This window comes from Gopherus evgoodei, chromosome 7 (genome assembly GCF_007399415.2).
Source record: "Gopherus evgoodei ecotype Sinaloan lineage chromosome 7, rGopEvg1_v1.p, whole genome shotgun sequence".
Taxonomy (NCBI): Eukaryota; Metazoa; Chordata; order Testudines; family Testudinidae; genus Gopherus; species Gopherus evgoodei.
This window is the reverse complement of record NC_044328.1, coordinates 22,888,737-22,907,063: the sequence shown is the minus strand read 5'-3', so window position 1 is coordinate 22,907,063 and position 18,327 is coordinate 22,888,737. Positions and strand designations below refer to the sequence as shown.

The window sequence follows — 18,327 nt, the reverse complement described above, 5'->3', positions numbered from 1 at the left end:
GAAATCTTTCTTTTAACCCAGTAACTCCATCTGTTCACTTTCCTCTTATGTTTATATGTTTGCAGCTATAATAAAATCCAAAGCTCATAAAAAGATCAATCTGGAGAAGGCTGCAGCCATCTGAATCCCAAGCCAATGAATGTTGTGCCTTCAATTAGGAGACAGAAATGTAGCACTAGGCTTTGGTTTCCAGACTGCAGTTGACCAGTGGGAGTCAGTTGCTTTTACACGCAGAGTATTTAGAGCCTGGTAGGAATGGACTTTCTGTTCTCTAAAAGGTCTATTCTCTTAATAAGTAACATCAGTTGGAGTTGAACGTTCCTGATGCACTAGAAGAGACAGACGTGTTCCCTGTTCAGCAAGGCCCCTTTTGTCATCTTTAATGTGCTGGCTGCTTACACATTTAAAAATATAGGTGTGTGTCCCACTCGAAAGGTTCAGTCAGAAAATAAAAATACACTTCTTCATCCAGATTCTTATCCAAGTAATGGCAGTTGCCTCAGTGAACCCTGATTGCTGGTCTTGAGGCAGTGCTGGTGCATGTATGCAAGCAATGCTTTTGCTCTTCTGGACCCACATACCATTCTGGTGCAAACATATCTGTGCTTTGGACTGCCAGAGTGAAGCATTCTCTTGATACACGCTCAGGGGAAGTGTTCATTATGGTAGTAATATAACATACTGTGTAAGAGGTTTCCCAGCTGGGAAGAAGAGACCAGAAGCAGGTGCACAAGATCTATTCAGTGCTGCACTCCTTAAGTCAGTTATGAAAGCTGGGGCTAAATAATTAAGTCTGTGCAGAGGTAGGAAGACACAGAATTAGGTATATTTCGTTTTTTAGCTTATCTCCTCTTCTTCCCCATCTCACTTTCCCTCTCGAAAACCAGTCATAGCCTGTGCACGTTTTAATGTTTGATGCTGAATAGCCATTGGCCCTGAACTGGAAAGTCAAGAAGGAAACCACATAGAAAGTGAAATTTGCATTTTGGCTTTCATCTGGGTAGTTTCTTTTTCTAGATGCTTCAGTCAATTTACAATTATTGCCCGTGGTTTTCTGAAAAAAAGTGCAAGGAGCCTGTGTGAGTCCTTTTTAATAGTCTCAGATTAGAGAAGTATCCTGAACTCAGCAAGCTTGATAGTAATCATTCAAAGAATTTCAGGCTCTTGTCCTTCTCTCCAGGAGAGCAGCAGCTCATATTTTGTTCCCTCTATGCCCTATTTTCTCAGTTTTCCAGTTTCAATGTGTAAAAAGTTAGAGGAAGGCAGAGAAACCATCTAAAACCTCTCTTCAAGATTGCGCATTTTGTCAATTGTAGCATTACCTTGCTGTTCAGTTAAGGATATTCTATTAGTCAAGCTTCTGACTGTAAAATGTAGATAATTAATTGAGGCTTTAGTCTTTGCATTATTAGTTAAAAGATTCACACTAACTGTAACTCTTTTTATCATGTTTAATTTTATTCTCCAAGAGTATCAAACTCTTTTTTTAACCTCCCTCTTTTAAAAGTTTTTCCCAAAAAGTGCAGGATTTTTGCTATATACACATACTTGGAAACAGCTCAAAACATTTGGCAATTGTAATGCTCAATAGGATATTCTGTTTCTGTTGCTAAGGGTTAGGGTCATAGTGTGCTAAAATTGTAATATTCTCAGCCTGCAGTTTTTCAAATAATTTTGTTTTGTTATTTCATTTTCCTGATCTGACAAAAGTCCAATGCTTATTGGCTGTATTTTACATGAGGGCCTTTTTTTGTTAAGGGCCACTGGCATAGCTACATCAATGCTATCAATGGTGTGAGTGCTGGTGCACGCAGAGGTCCAAGCATCTGCTTGAACTTTAACCACTGTGTCATCTAACTCTTCTCAGAGCAAGTCGTGGTGCTTGGAATGCCAGCAATGACTTGCATGTGGTGTATAAGTACCTCCATAGGGAGAAAATATCAGGGACCAAATCTGTTTATCTTATCAGATAAAGGTGTAACAAGAACCAAATGGCTGGAAGTTCAAGCCATGCATTCAAATTAGGTATAAAGAGTAAATGTCTAACAGTGAGCGCAATCACCATTGCAACAACCTACCAAAGGCAGTGGTGGATTCTCCATCTCTTGAAGTCTTCACATCAAAACTTGGGTGCTTTTGTAGAAGATAATGCGTTAGTCAAATACAAGTTATTGGGCGGAGTACAGAAGCAACTAGATTAAGTTCTATGGTCTGTGTTATACAGGAGGTCAGACTAGGTGATCTAAAGCTCCAATCTGGCTTTAAAATCTATGAATCTGTGACCTGTCTATACAAGCATACCCACCTTTGCTGTCACCAAAGAAGCTGCACTGGTGTTGGGAAATGTTTACATTTAAAAGGCTAGTGCAAATAAGGTGCAGGTGTCATGTAGCTTCATAGTCTCCTAGCTCTGCCACTTCATTAGAGTATTACCCTTCCTTCAAACCAGTCCTTCCTCTTGTTTGGAATTTTTGAAGAACTACATGTGTTTTATGAGCTCTTTACATATTCCTTTCTCCCCATTTCACTCAGTGACCTAGCACTTCTCTTTGGCTATTCTGTAGCTCTTAAGTTCTCACTTAGCTACTCTGAAGGGGAAGAGAGCCAACTGGCAAACTATTCAATATCTGTCTTAGCCAAACTAGTTACAATTGTTATGTCCTAGGAAAATATTTGAGGGACACCATCTAGAAATCTTAAAGGAGAATTAAGCCTGCCATGTTTATCAATTAGCCTAGCCAAGAGAGACCACCAACTGTGGACAACCCATACATTCAGGTTGCTCCGTTAGCAGGCTGAGCCAGCGCAAGTGTTTTGCTGTGCTTTGTCTGTATGCAGGCTGCCTTTTACCTTCAACTACACCACCAGTGGAGCTCAAAGAAAATGATTAAAAACACTGCATCAGATGAAAGTCTTGATTTGTTTTTGTTTCAGGTGCTAAACCCGCCCCTGGGATCTGCTTTGAGAGAGTCAATTCTGCAGGTGATCCTTATGGCAACTGTGGCAAAGATGCCAAAAGTTCCTTTGCTAAATGTGAACCCAGGTAGGGTCTCTTTTTGCACCCAGAACAACTAACATTGCAACACAAGCCACAGGTTTTGGATATCTTTAAAATTATTGAAATCATTTTTCCCTTCAGAGATGCTAAATGTGGAAAAATTCAGTGTCAAGGGGGAGCAAATCGACCTGTAATTGGTACCAATGCTGTTTCCATAGAAACAAATATCCCGCTGCAGGAAGGAGGCAAGATTCTGTGTCGTGGTACCCATGTGTACTTGGGAGATGATATGCCTGATCCTGGTCTCGTTTTGGCAGGCACAAAATGTGAAGATGAAAAAGTAAGATTCAAAAATACTTTCCAAGCAGCCAATTCTCAATGTATAAAAGTGAAGCTTTACCATCCTTGTGTTTCAAATCTGTGTGTACTAAGACAAGTGTCACTTTTTTATTTTATTATCTTCCCTCATAATGAGCCAGATTTTTACCTGCTCCTTCACTTTGCTTCTGTTTTTGAACCCACAGTTTTGCATGTAGAATGTAAATCACTTAGACATCTGATTTATGAGCACAGTCAAGTACTTTTCGTACAAATAGCAGAGATTTTACCTCCTTCAAAAAAATTCCAGAAACCAAAATAAAGGCCAATTATTGAAAATCTATATTTATTGCTGAGAGCTATATCTGGACATTAGGATTGCAATTAATCAGATCTGCATGTTGTCTTGATTCAAGATTTATTGTTTACACTATTGTACAGAATTCATTTGTTAGGTCAAAAGATTTCCATACACAGGGTACCCACTACTTCTTGAATGTCCTTTAGACCCATTCAAAGCAACCAGTTTGTGTTTAATGAAACATAAGATTCAAAATATGTGTCCATGAATTTTCATAACAATATCCAAAACTTTCAGAGTCCAGGGAGTTTCTTGGTATTTTTGCAAAATTCTAATTAGCCTCACACCAGCTTCATAATATGTTCATGAGATTTTGCTAATCATTGCTCACACTTCCATTTTTCACTTCAGAAAAAGCTGTTTATTGAAATTGAGGCAATTAAGAAGAAAGGCAGCTTCTGCCTGCAAAGAATGGCCTTTCACTTTAAAGGGAAACATAAACCAATTGTTGTGCAGCCACCAAAGCAGATTTTTGCACACACGTGCGCGTGCACACATATTTCACAAGCATTGCTAATTGTCTTGCACATTTGTAGTACAATTTCCATCTTGGCACCGCATCCATAGTTTTGGGTGGAGAGGAAAAGAGCAGAGTGGGAAATAGGAGACAGAAGAGCCCTGGGGACATTAGAGTGCCGTGAATTTATTGGGGGAGGGAAGAATGGTGTCTCGGAACTACGGAGGAGGAGGAGGGGGAAGGCATGCTATTGGAGGATTGTGGGCAGAAAGGAAAAAGGGGAAGAGCCTAGAAAAGTTTAGGTAAGTTAAAACAAAACCATTCATATATCCAAATGCTTGAGTTTTGCTGAGTTATCACAATTTGTTAGGCATATTGGCAACCGATTTAAAACATGCCCTAATTATGACTACAAAAACTATATTATAAGAAAACGCACCATCCTCCAAAAATGTTTTCAAGTAATTCTGTTATAAAATGGGCTATGAAATGGCTTTTCAAAGAGAAAACTAGTGAGGAATCCAGTGGTATAAAGTCCCCCCATTCCAGTTCAGTAGTGAATATCTAATCTTTCTAATCTGTTTAATCGTGTACATATACACACACTATCAAATATACAGCCTAATACTTATGAAATCGTATGTTTTACTTTCAAGGCATTACCACATTTGTATTATGGATTCAGAATATGAATTTAAATAGTCTTGATTTTTTTTATGCTGAAGATATGCAGTCTGAAATGCAGCCATTTTAATGTGCTCAGAATTCTCTGTGCTAGTGCACTCTGAATATCTGAATTGTGAATACTGCTGTAATCAGAGCATATTCACTACATGCATGCACGTGGATGCCAATTCACTCTAATTTGTTTCCCATTTTTCTTTCCCCCAGGGGATAACTGCCCTGAATAGACATCCCTTTAGCCTGCTGCTAATTATTGTGACTGTCTTGTAATCCTACTAAACTGAACTACAGAGTTAAAGAAGAGCAGAATTTGTACACTGGGTTTTTTATTGTTGAGCTAGTATAGTAACAGTCATTCCAATCGTAATATTTTTTTCAGCTTGAATTGGATAACTTTTCAGTTACATCAGTCATTTCAGTTTGTATTGGTTGGTGCTTTTATTAATGATGCTAATCTTGCTTTATCCCAACTTTCAGCTGTGTGGGAAGAGTGATGTTAACTCTCTGTAATGATTGCAAAACAAAGAATTTTGCATGTGATTATATGACACTCTATATTTGTTAATTTCCACTTAACAGAAGGGTAAAAGCTCTTCCTCTAGGCCAACGCTAATTTGTAATTTCCTGTGAGATGATTTTTACCTAATCTGCAACTCTATTTATAGTTGATTTTAAAAATAATTTAGCTTGAAAAAATTCAGTTAGAATCATTTAGATTTATCAGATGAGATGAAATTAGCCCCTCCCCCAGCGTTGATCAGTGTTCTTTTGAAAATATTAAAAAATGTCCAGACATTCTGGGCCAGCTCTTCCACTGGTGTAAATCAACATACCTCCACATAATGGTGTAAATGGAGCTATGTCAGTTTATACCAGCAGAGGATCCAATCTTTTAATTCAGGAAGTGGTCTGTTGGCTTGTGAGAATTCTAATACAGCCAGTTCAAGTACATGAAAGAATCTGGTTTGGCATGTTCATAGTTCTGGAAGAATAAGACACAATTATTTAAATAATAAAGTGTTTTAGTAATTGTTAATTTTCAAAAACTAAGAGACAAATCCTCACCTGGTGTAAACTGGTGTAGCTCCATTGAAGTCAGTGGAGCTATGCAGATTTACACTAGCTCACTAGCCTTCGATATCAGATAGATCTGAAATTGAATCTTGCAATACCCTGCATGCCAGTCAAGAGCGATACCAACCTTTACCATGACCTGGGATTGAAGTGGATTTGAATCCAAAGGATTTACAAGGATGATAATATAAGGGACATACTTTTAAAAGTATTCAGGCATTGCTGAGCTCAGTGTCGCAATGCCTAACTGATTTAGGAACTTAAGTCGTATTCAAAAGTGTTTGAGGCATGGAGAAGCCCAAATGCCATTGACTGCCATGCTTGGCGCATAAGTGCCTAAATTCCTTTTGAAAATGAAACTTAGGCTTCTGAATCAGTTACATGTTGCAACACTGAGTGCAACACCACCTAAATATCTTTAAAAATCTGGGCCATAGGTTCTGATTCTGATCTCCCTTACATTGCTGTAAATCAGGGATAACTCCACTGGTGTGAAATCAGTTGCTGCCTAGGCAAATCAGTACAATTGCTACTGGAAAGGTGATAGATGAACAAACGTAGCTGTAATGATGTAACAGTTTGCTGTGTGCACCCTAGGTATGGTTTTTTCAGCAACATTAAAGCTGTTCTCTCTCATTTTGCAGATCTGTCTTAACCGCCGGTGCCAAAATACTAGTATATTTGGTGTTCATGAATGTGCAACAAAATGCCATGGACGTGGAGTAAGTATTACAGAAACAATTTTTTGCAATACCCAGTTGAGCAATAAATCATTCATTAATAACACCTCTGGAATCTATGATTCTTTGTAATATATCAGTCAAAGTCTTTTCAACATTTCACTCTAAAGAGATTAATTTTCAGTGCCCTTTACAGATTGCGAGAAATTAAATGTGATTTTTATTTAACAAAAAAAATTGATCAAGTAGTAGTTTTTCTTTTTTTTTTAAATTAACATTCTGTGATGAAAAGGAATTGTCATCTTCAAAGTGATTTTAAGCCTACCCTTCCTTCATGAAGAATTTCCTATTAACATTTCAAACAAGTTGGTTCTCTGTGGTCCCAGCAGTAAGTTATAGTATGCATCTGAATTGAGATTTTTCAAAAAGGATTAAAATAAAAAAAATAGCAAAACCATGGTGACCGCAGTGTGGGAATTTCAGACCAGTCACCTTAACTTCAGTACCCAGAAAGATAATGGAGCAAATAATTAAGCAAATCAATTTGTGAACAATCTAGAACAAGGGTTGGCAACCTATGGCACATGAGCCATAGACGGCACACAAGCCGATTTTTAATGGCACACTGCTGCCTGCCAGAGTCCCAAGGACTTACAGAGCCCACGCAGCCTTCTGCCCTGACCCCCCCGCCCACACACACACACACCCAGCCCTTTGCCCTGACCATCCCCACACACACACCCAGCCCTCTGCCCTGAGCCCTGCACACCCCCCAGGCCCATGCCCTGTGCCCCGCACATCCACCAGGCCCCTGCCCTGAGCCCTGTACCCCCCTCATACACACTCAGCCCTCTGCTTGACTTCTTCACCCACCCATGACCCTAGCCCTGACTCTGGCACCCCCCTCACATGCCCCCAGCCCTCTGCCCTGACTCTTGCACCCCCCTCACACCTCATGCACCCCCCATATCCTGACTCTTGCACTCCCCACATTCCCACCCCCACCCTGAGCACCAAACGGGAGCTCCTGCACACCCACACACACATTCCCATCTGCACCCCTCGCACCAAATGGGAGCTGCCCAGGTAAGTGCCCCACACCCAAACCTCCTGCCCCAACCCTGAGCCCCCTCCTTCATTCTAGCTCCTGGCCAGACCCTTCACCCCCAGCCCTGTGCTCACTGCACTCCCACCCTCAGCTCAATACTGAGAGAGGAAGAGAATGGGCCAGAACCAGGGAGAAGGTAGGTCCCCACTGTCATAAACAGATAGCTAAGGGTTAATGTTCTTTTACCTGTAAAGGGTTAACACAGGGAACTAAACACCTGACCAGAGGACCAATCAGAAAACAAGATTTTTCAAATGTCAAGGGAGGGAAGTTTTTTGGGAGGCTGTTCTTTGTCTTGGTTCGGTGGCCCTCTCGGCTCTGAGAGTGATCTCTCTATCTCCAGGCTTTCTAATCTTCTGTTTCCAAGTTGTAAGTACAAGGATAGTAAGACAATAGGTTTTATATTGTTTTTTTGTATTTACATGTGTGTAGTTGCTGGAATGTTTCAAATTGTATTCTTTTTGGATAAGGCTGTTTATTCAATTTTTCTTTTAAGCAATTGACCCTGTATATTGTCACCTTGATACAGAGACCATTTTTATGTCTTTTTTTCTTTCTTTTTATATAAAGCTTTCTTTTTAAGACCTGTTTGAGTTTTTTCACTGGGTAAGGCTAAGGAATGAAGGGAGGGGGAAAATCTCTTTGTGTTAGATTTACTAAGCCTGACTTTGCATACCCTCTGGGTGAGAGGAGAGCGAGATTTGATCTCTCGGTACTTGTGTTTCAAGGACTTGAAGCAGGGGATATCCTAGAGTACCCAGGGCGGGGAAATCTGGGAGGAGGTAAAGAGGGGGAAGGGAAGTGGGTTATTTCCCTTTGTGGTGAGACTCAGGGCATCTGAGTCTTGGGGTCCCCCAGGGAAGGTTTTGGGGAGACCAGAGTGAGCTAGGCACTGGAATTTTCTGGCTGGTGGCAGCGATATCAGATCCAAGCTGGTAATTAAGTTTGGAGGTTTCATGCTAGCTTCTCATGTTCTGAACTCTAAGGTTCAGATCTGAGTAGGAAAGTTATGACACCCACAGTATGTGGGCAGGCCCGGGACTCCAGACCAGCAGCAGGCTGAGTGGGTCTGGCAGCCGGGATCCCGGCTGGCAGGAGCCGGTTGTTATAAACAGATAGTTAAGGGTTAATGTCTCTTTTACCTGTAAAGGGTTACAAGCAGTGAACCTGGACCACCTGACCAGAGGACCAATCAGAAGACAAGATACTTTCAAATCTCAGGGGAGGGAAGTCTTTGTTTTGTGTTGTTTGTCTGTTGTTCTCTCTGGGTTCTGAGAATAACCAGACGTACCTACAGGCTCTCTAATTTTCTGTTCAAATAGTAAGTATAAGTAGAAGGCGGTTTAGTCTTTTTGATTGTTTTCTTTATTTGCAAATGTGTATTTTGCTGGAAGGATTTTAATTTGTATTTGTGCTGGGGGCTTCTCTCTAGTATCTATAAGCGGAAAGACCCTCTAACCTTTACCATCTTAATTACAGAGACAACTTTTACTTTTTTCTTTCTTTTATTAAAAGTTTTTCTTTTTAAGACCTGATTGATTTTTCCCCCCGTTAAGGCTCAAGGGAATTGAGTCTGTACTCACCAGGGAATTGGTGGGAGACAGGGAAAGAGAAGGGAGGGGGGAAGGTGGAATCCCTCTGTTTTAGATTCACGGAGCTTGAATCTGTATTACCTCTTGGGGAGCCGGAAAGGGAGGGGGCAAGGTGCACTCCTCTCTGTTTTTAGATTCAAGGAGTTTGAATCACAGTGATATTCCAGGGTAACCCAGGGAGGGAAAGCCTGGGACAGGCAACGGAGGGGGAAAGGGTTTACTTTCCTTGTGTAAGATTCAGGGGGTCTGGGTCTTGGGGTCCTCTGGGAAGGTTTTGGGGGGACCAGAGTGTACCAGGCACTGCAAGTCCTGGTTGGTGGCAGCACTACAAGATCTAAGCTGGTAATTGAGCTTAGAGGAATTTATGCTGGTACCTTGGTATCTTTTGGACGCTAAGGTTCAGAGTGGGGAATTATACCATGACATGGTGGCAAAGGTGAGATAGATGGAATCCAAAAGCCAGTAAGATTATTATTTTCTTTTTCTCTGCTAGCTGCTTATAAGCAAAGAGAAGGGGGTTTTTAAAAGCAAGTCTGCACCTTTTTTTTGTCTCTTCCTTCTGAGTACTCTGAAGGCAGACATTAAGTTTAACGAGGGTCTAAACAAAGCAGGCTTAAGCTGTGAACAGCAGAGACCAGCAAAACATATTTGCAAATCAAAGAGTTTCTTTTTTTTTTTTAACTCTATCGGGAAAGGCTAGTTAAAAAGTGTTAAAAAAGACACTGTTGCTAAGCAACCCTAAAAAGGCAACAAAGAAGCAGCATTTCAGGCAGTAAACACCAGAGGGCACCCCAACACAAGAAAGCAGGAACCATAACTATCAAGGACGCACTGAAACAGGAACGGGCAAGACTGGATGCAGAGGTACAAATCAAAGACGCAAACCACAAGCGAGATATGGAAAAGAAACTACAAAAACTAGAAATAAAACAAAAAAGAGATGGAACTAAGAGAAAAAAATGGAGCTGAGAGAGAGGAAAAAAGGCAGCCCACAGAAGACAGATAGAACTCCAGAGGGAGGCCCACCAGCAGGCCCTGGAATTAGAACAGGCTAAGCAGAAGAACACAGCCGATCCTAGCAACCCTTCGCCAGTTATTGTTCCACATCCCAAGAAATTTCCCACCTACAAGGCAGGTGATGACACTGAGGCCTTCCTAGAAAATTTTGAAAGGACCTGCCATGGGTACAACATCCCTGAAGACCAGTACATGATAGAACTGAGGCCACAGCTCAGTGGACCCTTAGCAGAGGTGGCGGCTGAAATGCCTAAGGAAAACATGAACAATTATAAACTTTTTCAAACCAAGGCTAGATACAGAATGGGGATAACACCTGAGCATGCCCGTCGGCGGTTCAGAGCCCTAAGATGGAAACCAGATGTGTCATTCCCCCGACATGCCTACCACATTGGAAAGAATTACGAGGCCTGGATATCAGGAACAAAGGTTAACAATATGGACGAGCTGCACCTCCTAATAAAATTGGAACTGTTCTTAGAGGGTGTAGCTGAGGAAATAGAAAGGTACATCCTAGATGGGAAACCCAAAACTGTAACCGAGGCAGGGGAGATTGGAGCCAAATGGGTGGAAGTGACAGAAAAGAAAAAAGCTACTGTCAAGGGGAGCGAATACCCAAGGGGGCACACCGACAATAAACCCTATAACCGAGGGCAACCCAAGACCCCACCTACAACCCAAGGAAAGCCCCAGACTACCTATTATCCCATCTCACCAGTCTCCAGTAACCCACCTCGGCCCAGTGACCAGTCAGCTGGGCGATGCTTTAAGTGTAATGAACTAGGACATATAAAGGCCAACTGCCCCAAGAACCCCAACAGAGTGCAGTTCATTACACCACCATCACACCAACGATCTGGGATCCCGGCTGGCAGGAGCTGGTGGATGGAACCCCTGAGCAGCAGTAGGTTGAGCCGTTCAGCCCTCTGCCGGTCTGGAGTCCCAGCTGCTGGCCCTGCACAGCCCGCTGCCAGTCTGGGGTTCTGGCTGCCGGACCCTTGGCAGCTGGGGTGCTGGCCACAGGCCCTGCTTAGCCTGCTGCAACCTAGGTGAAGAGAACCCCAGACCAGTAGCCAGCTAAGCGGGCCAGCGGCATAAGACAACATTTTAATTTAATTTTAAATGAAGCTTCTTAAACATTTTGAAAACCTTGTTTATTTTACAATACAACAATAGTTTAGTTATATAATATATAGACTTATAGAGAGAGACCTTCTAAAAAACATTAAACTGTATTACCAGCACACGAAACCTTAAATTAAAGTGAATAAATTAAGACTTGGCACACCACTTTTGAATGGTTGCCAACCCCTGATCTAGAAGATAAGTATGCTATAAGTAATAGCATAGATTGATCAAGAACAAATCATGTCAAACCAATCTAACAGCAGAGTAACAAGCCTTGTGGATAGGAGAGAAGCAGTAGATGTGGTATATCTTGATTTTGATAAGGCTTTTGATATTGTCTCAGATGACCTTCTCATAAACAACTAGGGAAATAAAACCTAGGTGGAGCTACTATACGGTAGGTGCATAACTGGTTGGAAAACCATTCCCACAGAGTAGTTATCAGTGGTTCATAGGCAAGCTGGAAGAGCAAATCAAGTGGGGTCCCGCAGGGATCAGTTCTGGGTCTGGTTCTGTTCTATATTTTCATCAGTGATTTAGATAATGGCATAGAGAGTACACTAATAAAGTTTGCAGACGATACCAAGCTGGGAGGGGTTGCAAATGCTTTGGAGGATATAATTAAAATTCAAAATGGTCGGACAAATTGGAGAAATGGTCTGAAGAAAATAGGATGAAAATTCAATATGAAAAAACACAAAGTACTCCACTTAGGAAGGAACAATCAGCTGCGCACATACAAAATGGGAAATGACTGCTTAGGACGGAGAACTCCAGAAAGGGATCTGGACAACAAACATGCTTCTGGAATGTATTAACAGGAGTGTTATTAAGCAAGACACAGGAAGTAATTCTTCTGCCCTACTCCATGCTGATTACGCCTCCACTGGAGTATTGTATCCAGTTCTGAGTGCCACATTTGAGGAAAGATGTGAACTAATTGGAGAAAGTCCAGAGAAGAACAACTAAGGTTTAGAAAACATGACCTGTGAGGGAAGATTGAAAAAACTAAGAGGGGACATAACAGTTTTCAAGTACTTAAAAGATTGTTACAAGGAGGAAGGAGGAAAAATTGTTCTTAAACTCTGAGGATAGGACAAGAAGAAATGGGCTTAAATTGCAGCAAGGGAGGGTTAGGTTGGACATTAGGAAAAACTTCCTAACTGTCAGGGAGTTTAAGCACTGGAATAAATTGCCTAGGGAGGTTGTGGAATCTCCATCATTGGAGATTTTTAAGAGCAGATTACACAAACACCTGTCAGGGATGGTCTAGATAATGCTTAGTCCTGCAGTGAGTGCAGGGGACTGGACTAGATGACCTTCTGAGGTCCTTTCCAGTCCTATGAGTCTATGAAAGTTACATGAGATAGATTTAGATTTAAACAAGTTATGATAATCTATTTCAGTTCACAAAACTTTTTAGCGATAAAGAGCACCTAAATGTTTTTAAACACAATTTATTTTTCATTAATGTGTTAATTATTTCAAACTACATCATTTTAATTTTGATTTGCTGCACGATTGGTTCATTTGTTTCCGTGAAAGCCTGTGCCAACAGAAATCATGCTTCAAGAACTATAGGAACTAAAAATCCCTTTTTATAATTAATAGATAATATTATAGCTTGTGTTTTGAAAAGATTTGTGGAGTCCATGATAACATAACTTCTTCAAGTGCTTGCTCATGTCAGTTCCATTCTAGGTGTGTGCATGCCCATGTGCACAGTTGTCAGAGATTTTTGCCTTAGCAGTATCTGTAGGGTCGGCAGTGGTGCCTTCTGGAGTGCTGTGTTCACGCGTCGGTATAGTAGGCACTGCCGGCCCTATGCCCTCTCAGTTCCTTCTTACTGCCCTTGATGGTTGGTCGGAGTGCCTTCCCCTTGCCTTGCAAGTGGATAGCAGTTCACACTAAGTCTCGTTGTTAATTTTGTATATTGTTTGTTTACAGTAGGTAAGTGTTAAGTAATGTTACTTTGTAAGTTAGAATCCCAGTGAGGATTTAGCCCCAGGGTGGGGTATGTCCTGATCCCTGGGTTTTAAGCCTCGTTCTGACTGCAATAGGCCTATTCCTATTAGTTAGCTGTCACACATGAAGGACAAGTGTCGCATTTGCAAGAACTTTCATCCTCGAACTCAAAAGCAGCACAACATTCATCTAAGGGCCTTCCTCATGGAGGCTGCTCTTCACCCAGCATCAGCACCTTCCCGCTCTGACTCTGTGCCCACCACCTTGGCCTTGGTGCGCAGTGTACCACCAACACTGGGGTCTGCCCGGCCCTGCTCCCTTTCCCCGGTGGCCAAGAAGGGTCTGAAGAAACGAGACTCCCCGGCACCAAGCAAGAAGAGTCAAGGGATGTTGGGCAAAGGACCCAGTTAAGGCCACCCGCCCACTCTAGAGCCACAAGAGGGTACCTCTCTGGCTGGATGCCCCAGTCCGCCCTAAGGATCCACAACTGACTCCCAGAAGCAGTAAGGCACACAGGCACTTGGTAGGGCCATCAGCATCTGAGGACCTCCCGGTGACCAGGGATCAGAGAGCTCTCCCAGCGCCACCAGTGCAGCGTATGGTGTTGGATCCAGCTAAGGTTTCCCAAAAGGGTAAGCCAGCCATGAGACCTCCTCAGAGGGCAGCCGAACGCTGTTGGTCCCCAGAGCAGATGCAGCGTTCCCCATCTCCGCGGCTGGGATCCCTGATTCTACAACCTAGGTCTCCTGTCAGACAGCCCAGGTCACCAGCACAGCACTTGCGGTCACCATTGACATGCCTATGGTGAGATGTGGTCTCCGTACATCCAACACAGATCATCCTCCTGCCAGCCTACCCTCAGCATTGATCTCCATTGGTGCATCATTCCCCTCAGATATGGGACCAGTCATTGGCATGGCACTGATTTCCCTGCCTCCAGTACTGGTCTTTGGAGAGGCACCAGTCCTTCAATTCGAGACATCACACTACCATAGCTACGGTCAGCTGCCAGACACATGCTTCTATGACCCCACCCTGGTCACTGGAAGGGGACTTGTCCAGATCAGAACAGGACTTTATCCCCTCGCCATGACAGCAGCAGCTCTTGTAGGCACCCAAGACTAGGCTTCCACAGTGCTGACCTGGCAGCAGGGCCAGTGGCAGTGGCCATATTGGAACGCAAGAGGCGTGCCAGTTATACCAATGCCCTTCTCGCATCATTCCTCCCTTGCTGCCTCAGAGAAGCAATCCACAGCACTGATGGCACTGGGCTTGGTGCGCAAAGTGGAATCTGATATTGCAGTAGAGGAGCGGGTGCCCACTCCAAAAGAACCTTCCCACACAGGGGACAATGTCCCAGACCCTCCTCAGGTGGTCTAATCCTCATCTTTGTCCCCAGACAAGGCAATAGCAGCGCCATCAGGCACCAGTCCTGAGGACTTTAAGGAGCACCAAGCCTTGCTAAGAAGGATGGCTTCAAACTTGGGCCTGGAGGTAGAAGAAATAGCAGAGCAACCTGACACTTTATTCAACATGTTTTTGAAAGTTTATTTGATCGCCAGCTTTCAGTTTAGGGTGTCAAACCACCACGCTTTATTGGGGAGATACAAAATTTTAATCTGTGGTACTCCTTCAAAAAGTTTAAAGACTCGCTACTCCAGGACTTGGCCCAAGAGCTCACTGCCATCTTGGAGAAGGGTACCACAGTGGTAAGGACCTCCCTCCAGATGGCCTGGGATGCAGCCAGTTCGGCAGCCAGGTTCAGTACCTCCGCCATGGTAATGAGGTGCATTTCCTGGCTTCAATCCGCAGGTCTGTCCCAGGAGATGCAGTCCTCCATCCAGGACCTCCTGTTCGATGGGAGCAGTCTCTTCTCCAAGCAGACAGATGCAAGGCTACATGAATTTAAGGACACTTGGGCCAAATCCCCTCCTGCACCAAAACTCCCTCCCAGATCCCATGCCCCTCACCCTCTCCTGCACCCCAACACTCTTCCCCATCCTGTGGCCCCTTCCTGCACCCAAACTCCCTCCCAGAAAGAAACTAATATTACAGCTGTTCTAAGGTAAGAAGTAGGCCATTTTGAATTAACTCAACTATATTTTACATGTTTTCAGACTGAAATGAAACCACAGAACGGATTTATGTTAATTAAAAGGCAAGTTTAGTACAGCATTAATGCCATAATTGTGATCATTTTGTTTTAAATTAGGAAAAAGACTTGTATACAGGGGCCCCACAAAATCTAATAGCCCCGGGCCAGTAGGAGAGTTAATCTGGCCCTGATAAGGGTAACCGGCCCAAGCAGGCTTCGCTGTGATCGATATTGGACTACTTTCTGCATCTCAAGCTCCAGGGCCTGTCTCTTTCTTCAGTTAAGGTCCACTTGGCACTATTTCAGCCTTCCACCCTCCATTCTAGGGCAGGTCGGTCTTTGCTAAAAACATGATGATCAGGTTTTTGAAAGGTCTGGAGCAACTCTATCCCCATGTTCATGACCCTGTCCCTCCTTGGGACCTGAATCTCATGTTGACGCAGCTCATGGGTCCCCCTTTTGAGCCTTTGGCTTCCTGCTCCCTTCTTTTACTCTCCTGGAAGGTCTAATTCCATTTTACAAGGACAAGGTCCGGCTGCGACCGCACCCAGTTTTCCTCCCTAAGGTTGTTTCACAGTTTCATATAACCTAGGACATATACTTACCTGTTTTCTTTCTAAAGCCTCATAAGTCAGATGAAGAGCATAAATTACACTCTCTGGACATCAGGAGAGCATTGCCTTTTACATTGAAAGGACCAAGCTGTTCCATAAGTCAACGCACTTGTTTGTCATGGTGGCGGACAAGATGAAAGGTCTTCCACTGTCCGCCCAGAAGAATTCATCATGGATCACCTCCTGCATCTGTTTTTGCTATGATTTGGCTAAAGTGCCTTCACAGTGATTGTAACTGCCCAGACAACAAGGGCCCAAGTGCTGATTCAGGATATCTGCAGGGCCACTACCTGGTCATCCATTCGCACTTTCATGTCTCCTTATGCACTTACCCAGCAGATCTGAGATGATGCTGTCTTTGGTAGAACAGTGTTGCAATCCATACAACCATGAACTCCATGCCCACCTCCATGGATACTGCTTGTGAGTCATCTAGAATGGAATCTACATGGGCAAGCACTCGAAGAAGAAAAAATGGTTACTTAGTTTTCATAACTGTTATTCTTTAACATGTGTTGCTTATGTCCATTCCATTACTTGCCCTCCTACCCCTCAGTCGGAGTTGCAGACAAGAAGGAACTGAGGGGGCGTAGGGCTGGTGGCACCTAGTATACTGACACATGAGCACAGCATTCCAGAGGGCACCACTGCCGACTGTATGGATACCGCTAAGGCAGAAATCTCTGATGACTGTGCATGTGGGCACACACATACCTAGAATCTAATGGACATGAGCAACACATCTCAAAGAACAAGTTACGAAAGGTAAGTAACTGGGTTTTGTCAGTGTGCGGAAATAAACATTAACTTACAGATTGGCATTTATACGTCAGTGCTATGGAGCATACATGGTGACGTCTAAGAAGCAAAACAAGAACTTGCAGAGTTGTAGATGGTAATCCTTGCAGAGCTTTAATTTATAAATAAGTATAGCATAAATGATATTTTTAACTGTATGGGGAAAACAAATCAGCTGTAATGTTTTATATGACTCTGGAGTATTTCCTTTAAAAGTACTGTGAGAGGAAGCGAAGGCTGAGTAAATTATTTTTATTGAACTATGCAGACTCCCCAAAATACGGCCTTACTGAAAACCTGCAAATTGGCTTCCTCAGAAAAAGCATCTTGAGAGGTTATTTGACCTAACTAGATTGTCTTAAGCAGGCTTCTACTGATCAATCTGTTGTCAAGTTTTCCCATGGCAAAGGTTCCTGCAGAGCAGTGATGATCAATGTTAGTAGAACTAAGGACCCCCTTGGCACCTTGCCATAAGTGCGAGTGTGAGAGTGATAAAGCGTAACTCTGCCTTGCTAGCCCTATGCAGCACAATGTTTAACTCGTTCAATCATACCATAATGGCAAAAGGTGGATTAGCCGCAGCTTAAAATCCTGGCAGCACCTCATTTGGATGGGAGGAGAAGGTCTTCCCCTGGGTGAGAACTGAAGGACTAACCCTTTGTTGGAGAGCTGAAGGTTTCTTTTTTTTTTTTTTCATATCTCTCCCAAGAATAAAGCACAGGGATCCCATTAGCTCATTCTCCCTCGTGCAATGGAAACAGGTTGTTATTACCCGATTGGGTCTGTTCCTTGGTGCTCCCTCATGCTGCAGGGAGCACTCCATCAGTGAGCCATGTGCTTCTATCTCTGCCAAACTATAGGCTAAGCAAATAGAGCACCACTGTGGGACACTAATATATATATATATATAATTTTTTTTCAGGTCATGCAAATCTAGTGTCAAGGAGAAAAGTTTTTGTCACAGGAACCTGGGGCAGGTCAGGTCTCTTCAGAGATGCCCACCTTGCACCATCCTTCTAATCTGTCAAGATCCCTCTTCCTTCAACGTGCATATCCCATGAGATCAAACTCTGTCCTGCTTCCAGTTCCCTGTCTCCTCCCCAGGGGTGGCTTTAGGTATTTTGCCGCCCCAAGCATGGCAGTCAGGCTGCCTTCAGCGGCTTGCCTGCAGGAGGTCCCTGGTCCCGTGGATTCGGTGGCACGCCTGCAGGAGGTCCCCCAAAGCCACAGGACCAGCGGACCCTCCGCAGGCATGCCGCCAAAGGCAACCTGCCTGCCATCCTTGCAGCGACCAGCAGAGCACCCCTTGTGGCTTGCCACTCCAGGTACGTGCTTGGCGTGCTGATGCCTGGAGCCACCCTTCCTCTTCCCTTTAGCTGGGAATGTTGGTCAGCCTTAGAACTGAGGCCTGAGAAGTGGCAGAATCAGTAGGCAGTCC

The 18,327-nt window shown here is 43.4% G+C and overlaps 1 protein-coding gene across 2 annotated transcripts in view; it reads left to right on the top strand.

Moving 5' to 3' along the window:
* ADAM12 (ADAM metallopeptidase domain 12) overlaps nt 1–18,327 on the top strand; it is a 328,083-nt gene that overhangs the window by 275,654 nt on the left and 34,102 nt on the right. For both annotated transcript variants that reach the window (XM_030570288.1, XM_030570289.1), the window contains exons 15-17: nt 2,935–3,043; nt 3,140–3,338; nt 6,537–6,614. In XM_030570288.1, the coding sequence (XP_030426148.1) occupies nt 2,935–3,043; nt 3,140–3,338; nt 6,537–6,614 (386 nt within the window). The remainder of the gene's footprint in view (nt 1–2,934; nt 3,044–3,139; nt 3,339–6,536; nt 6,615–18,327) is intronic.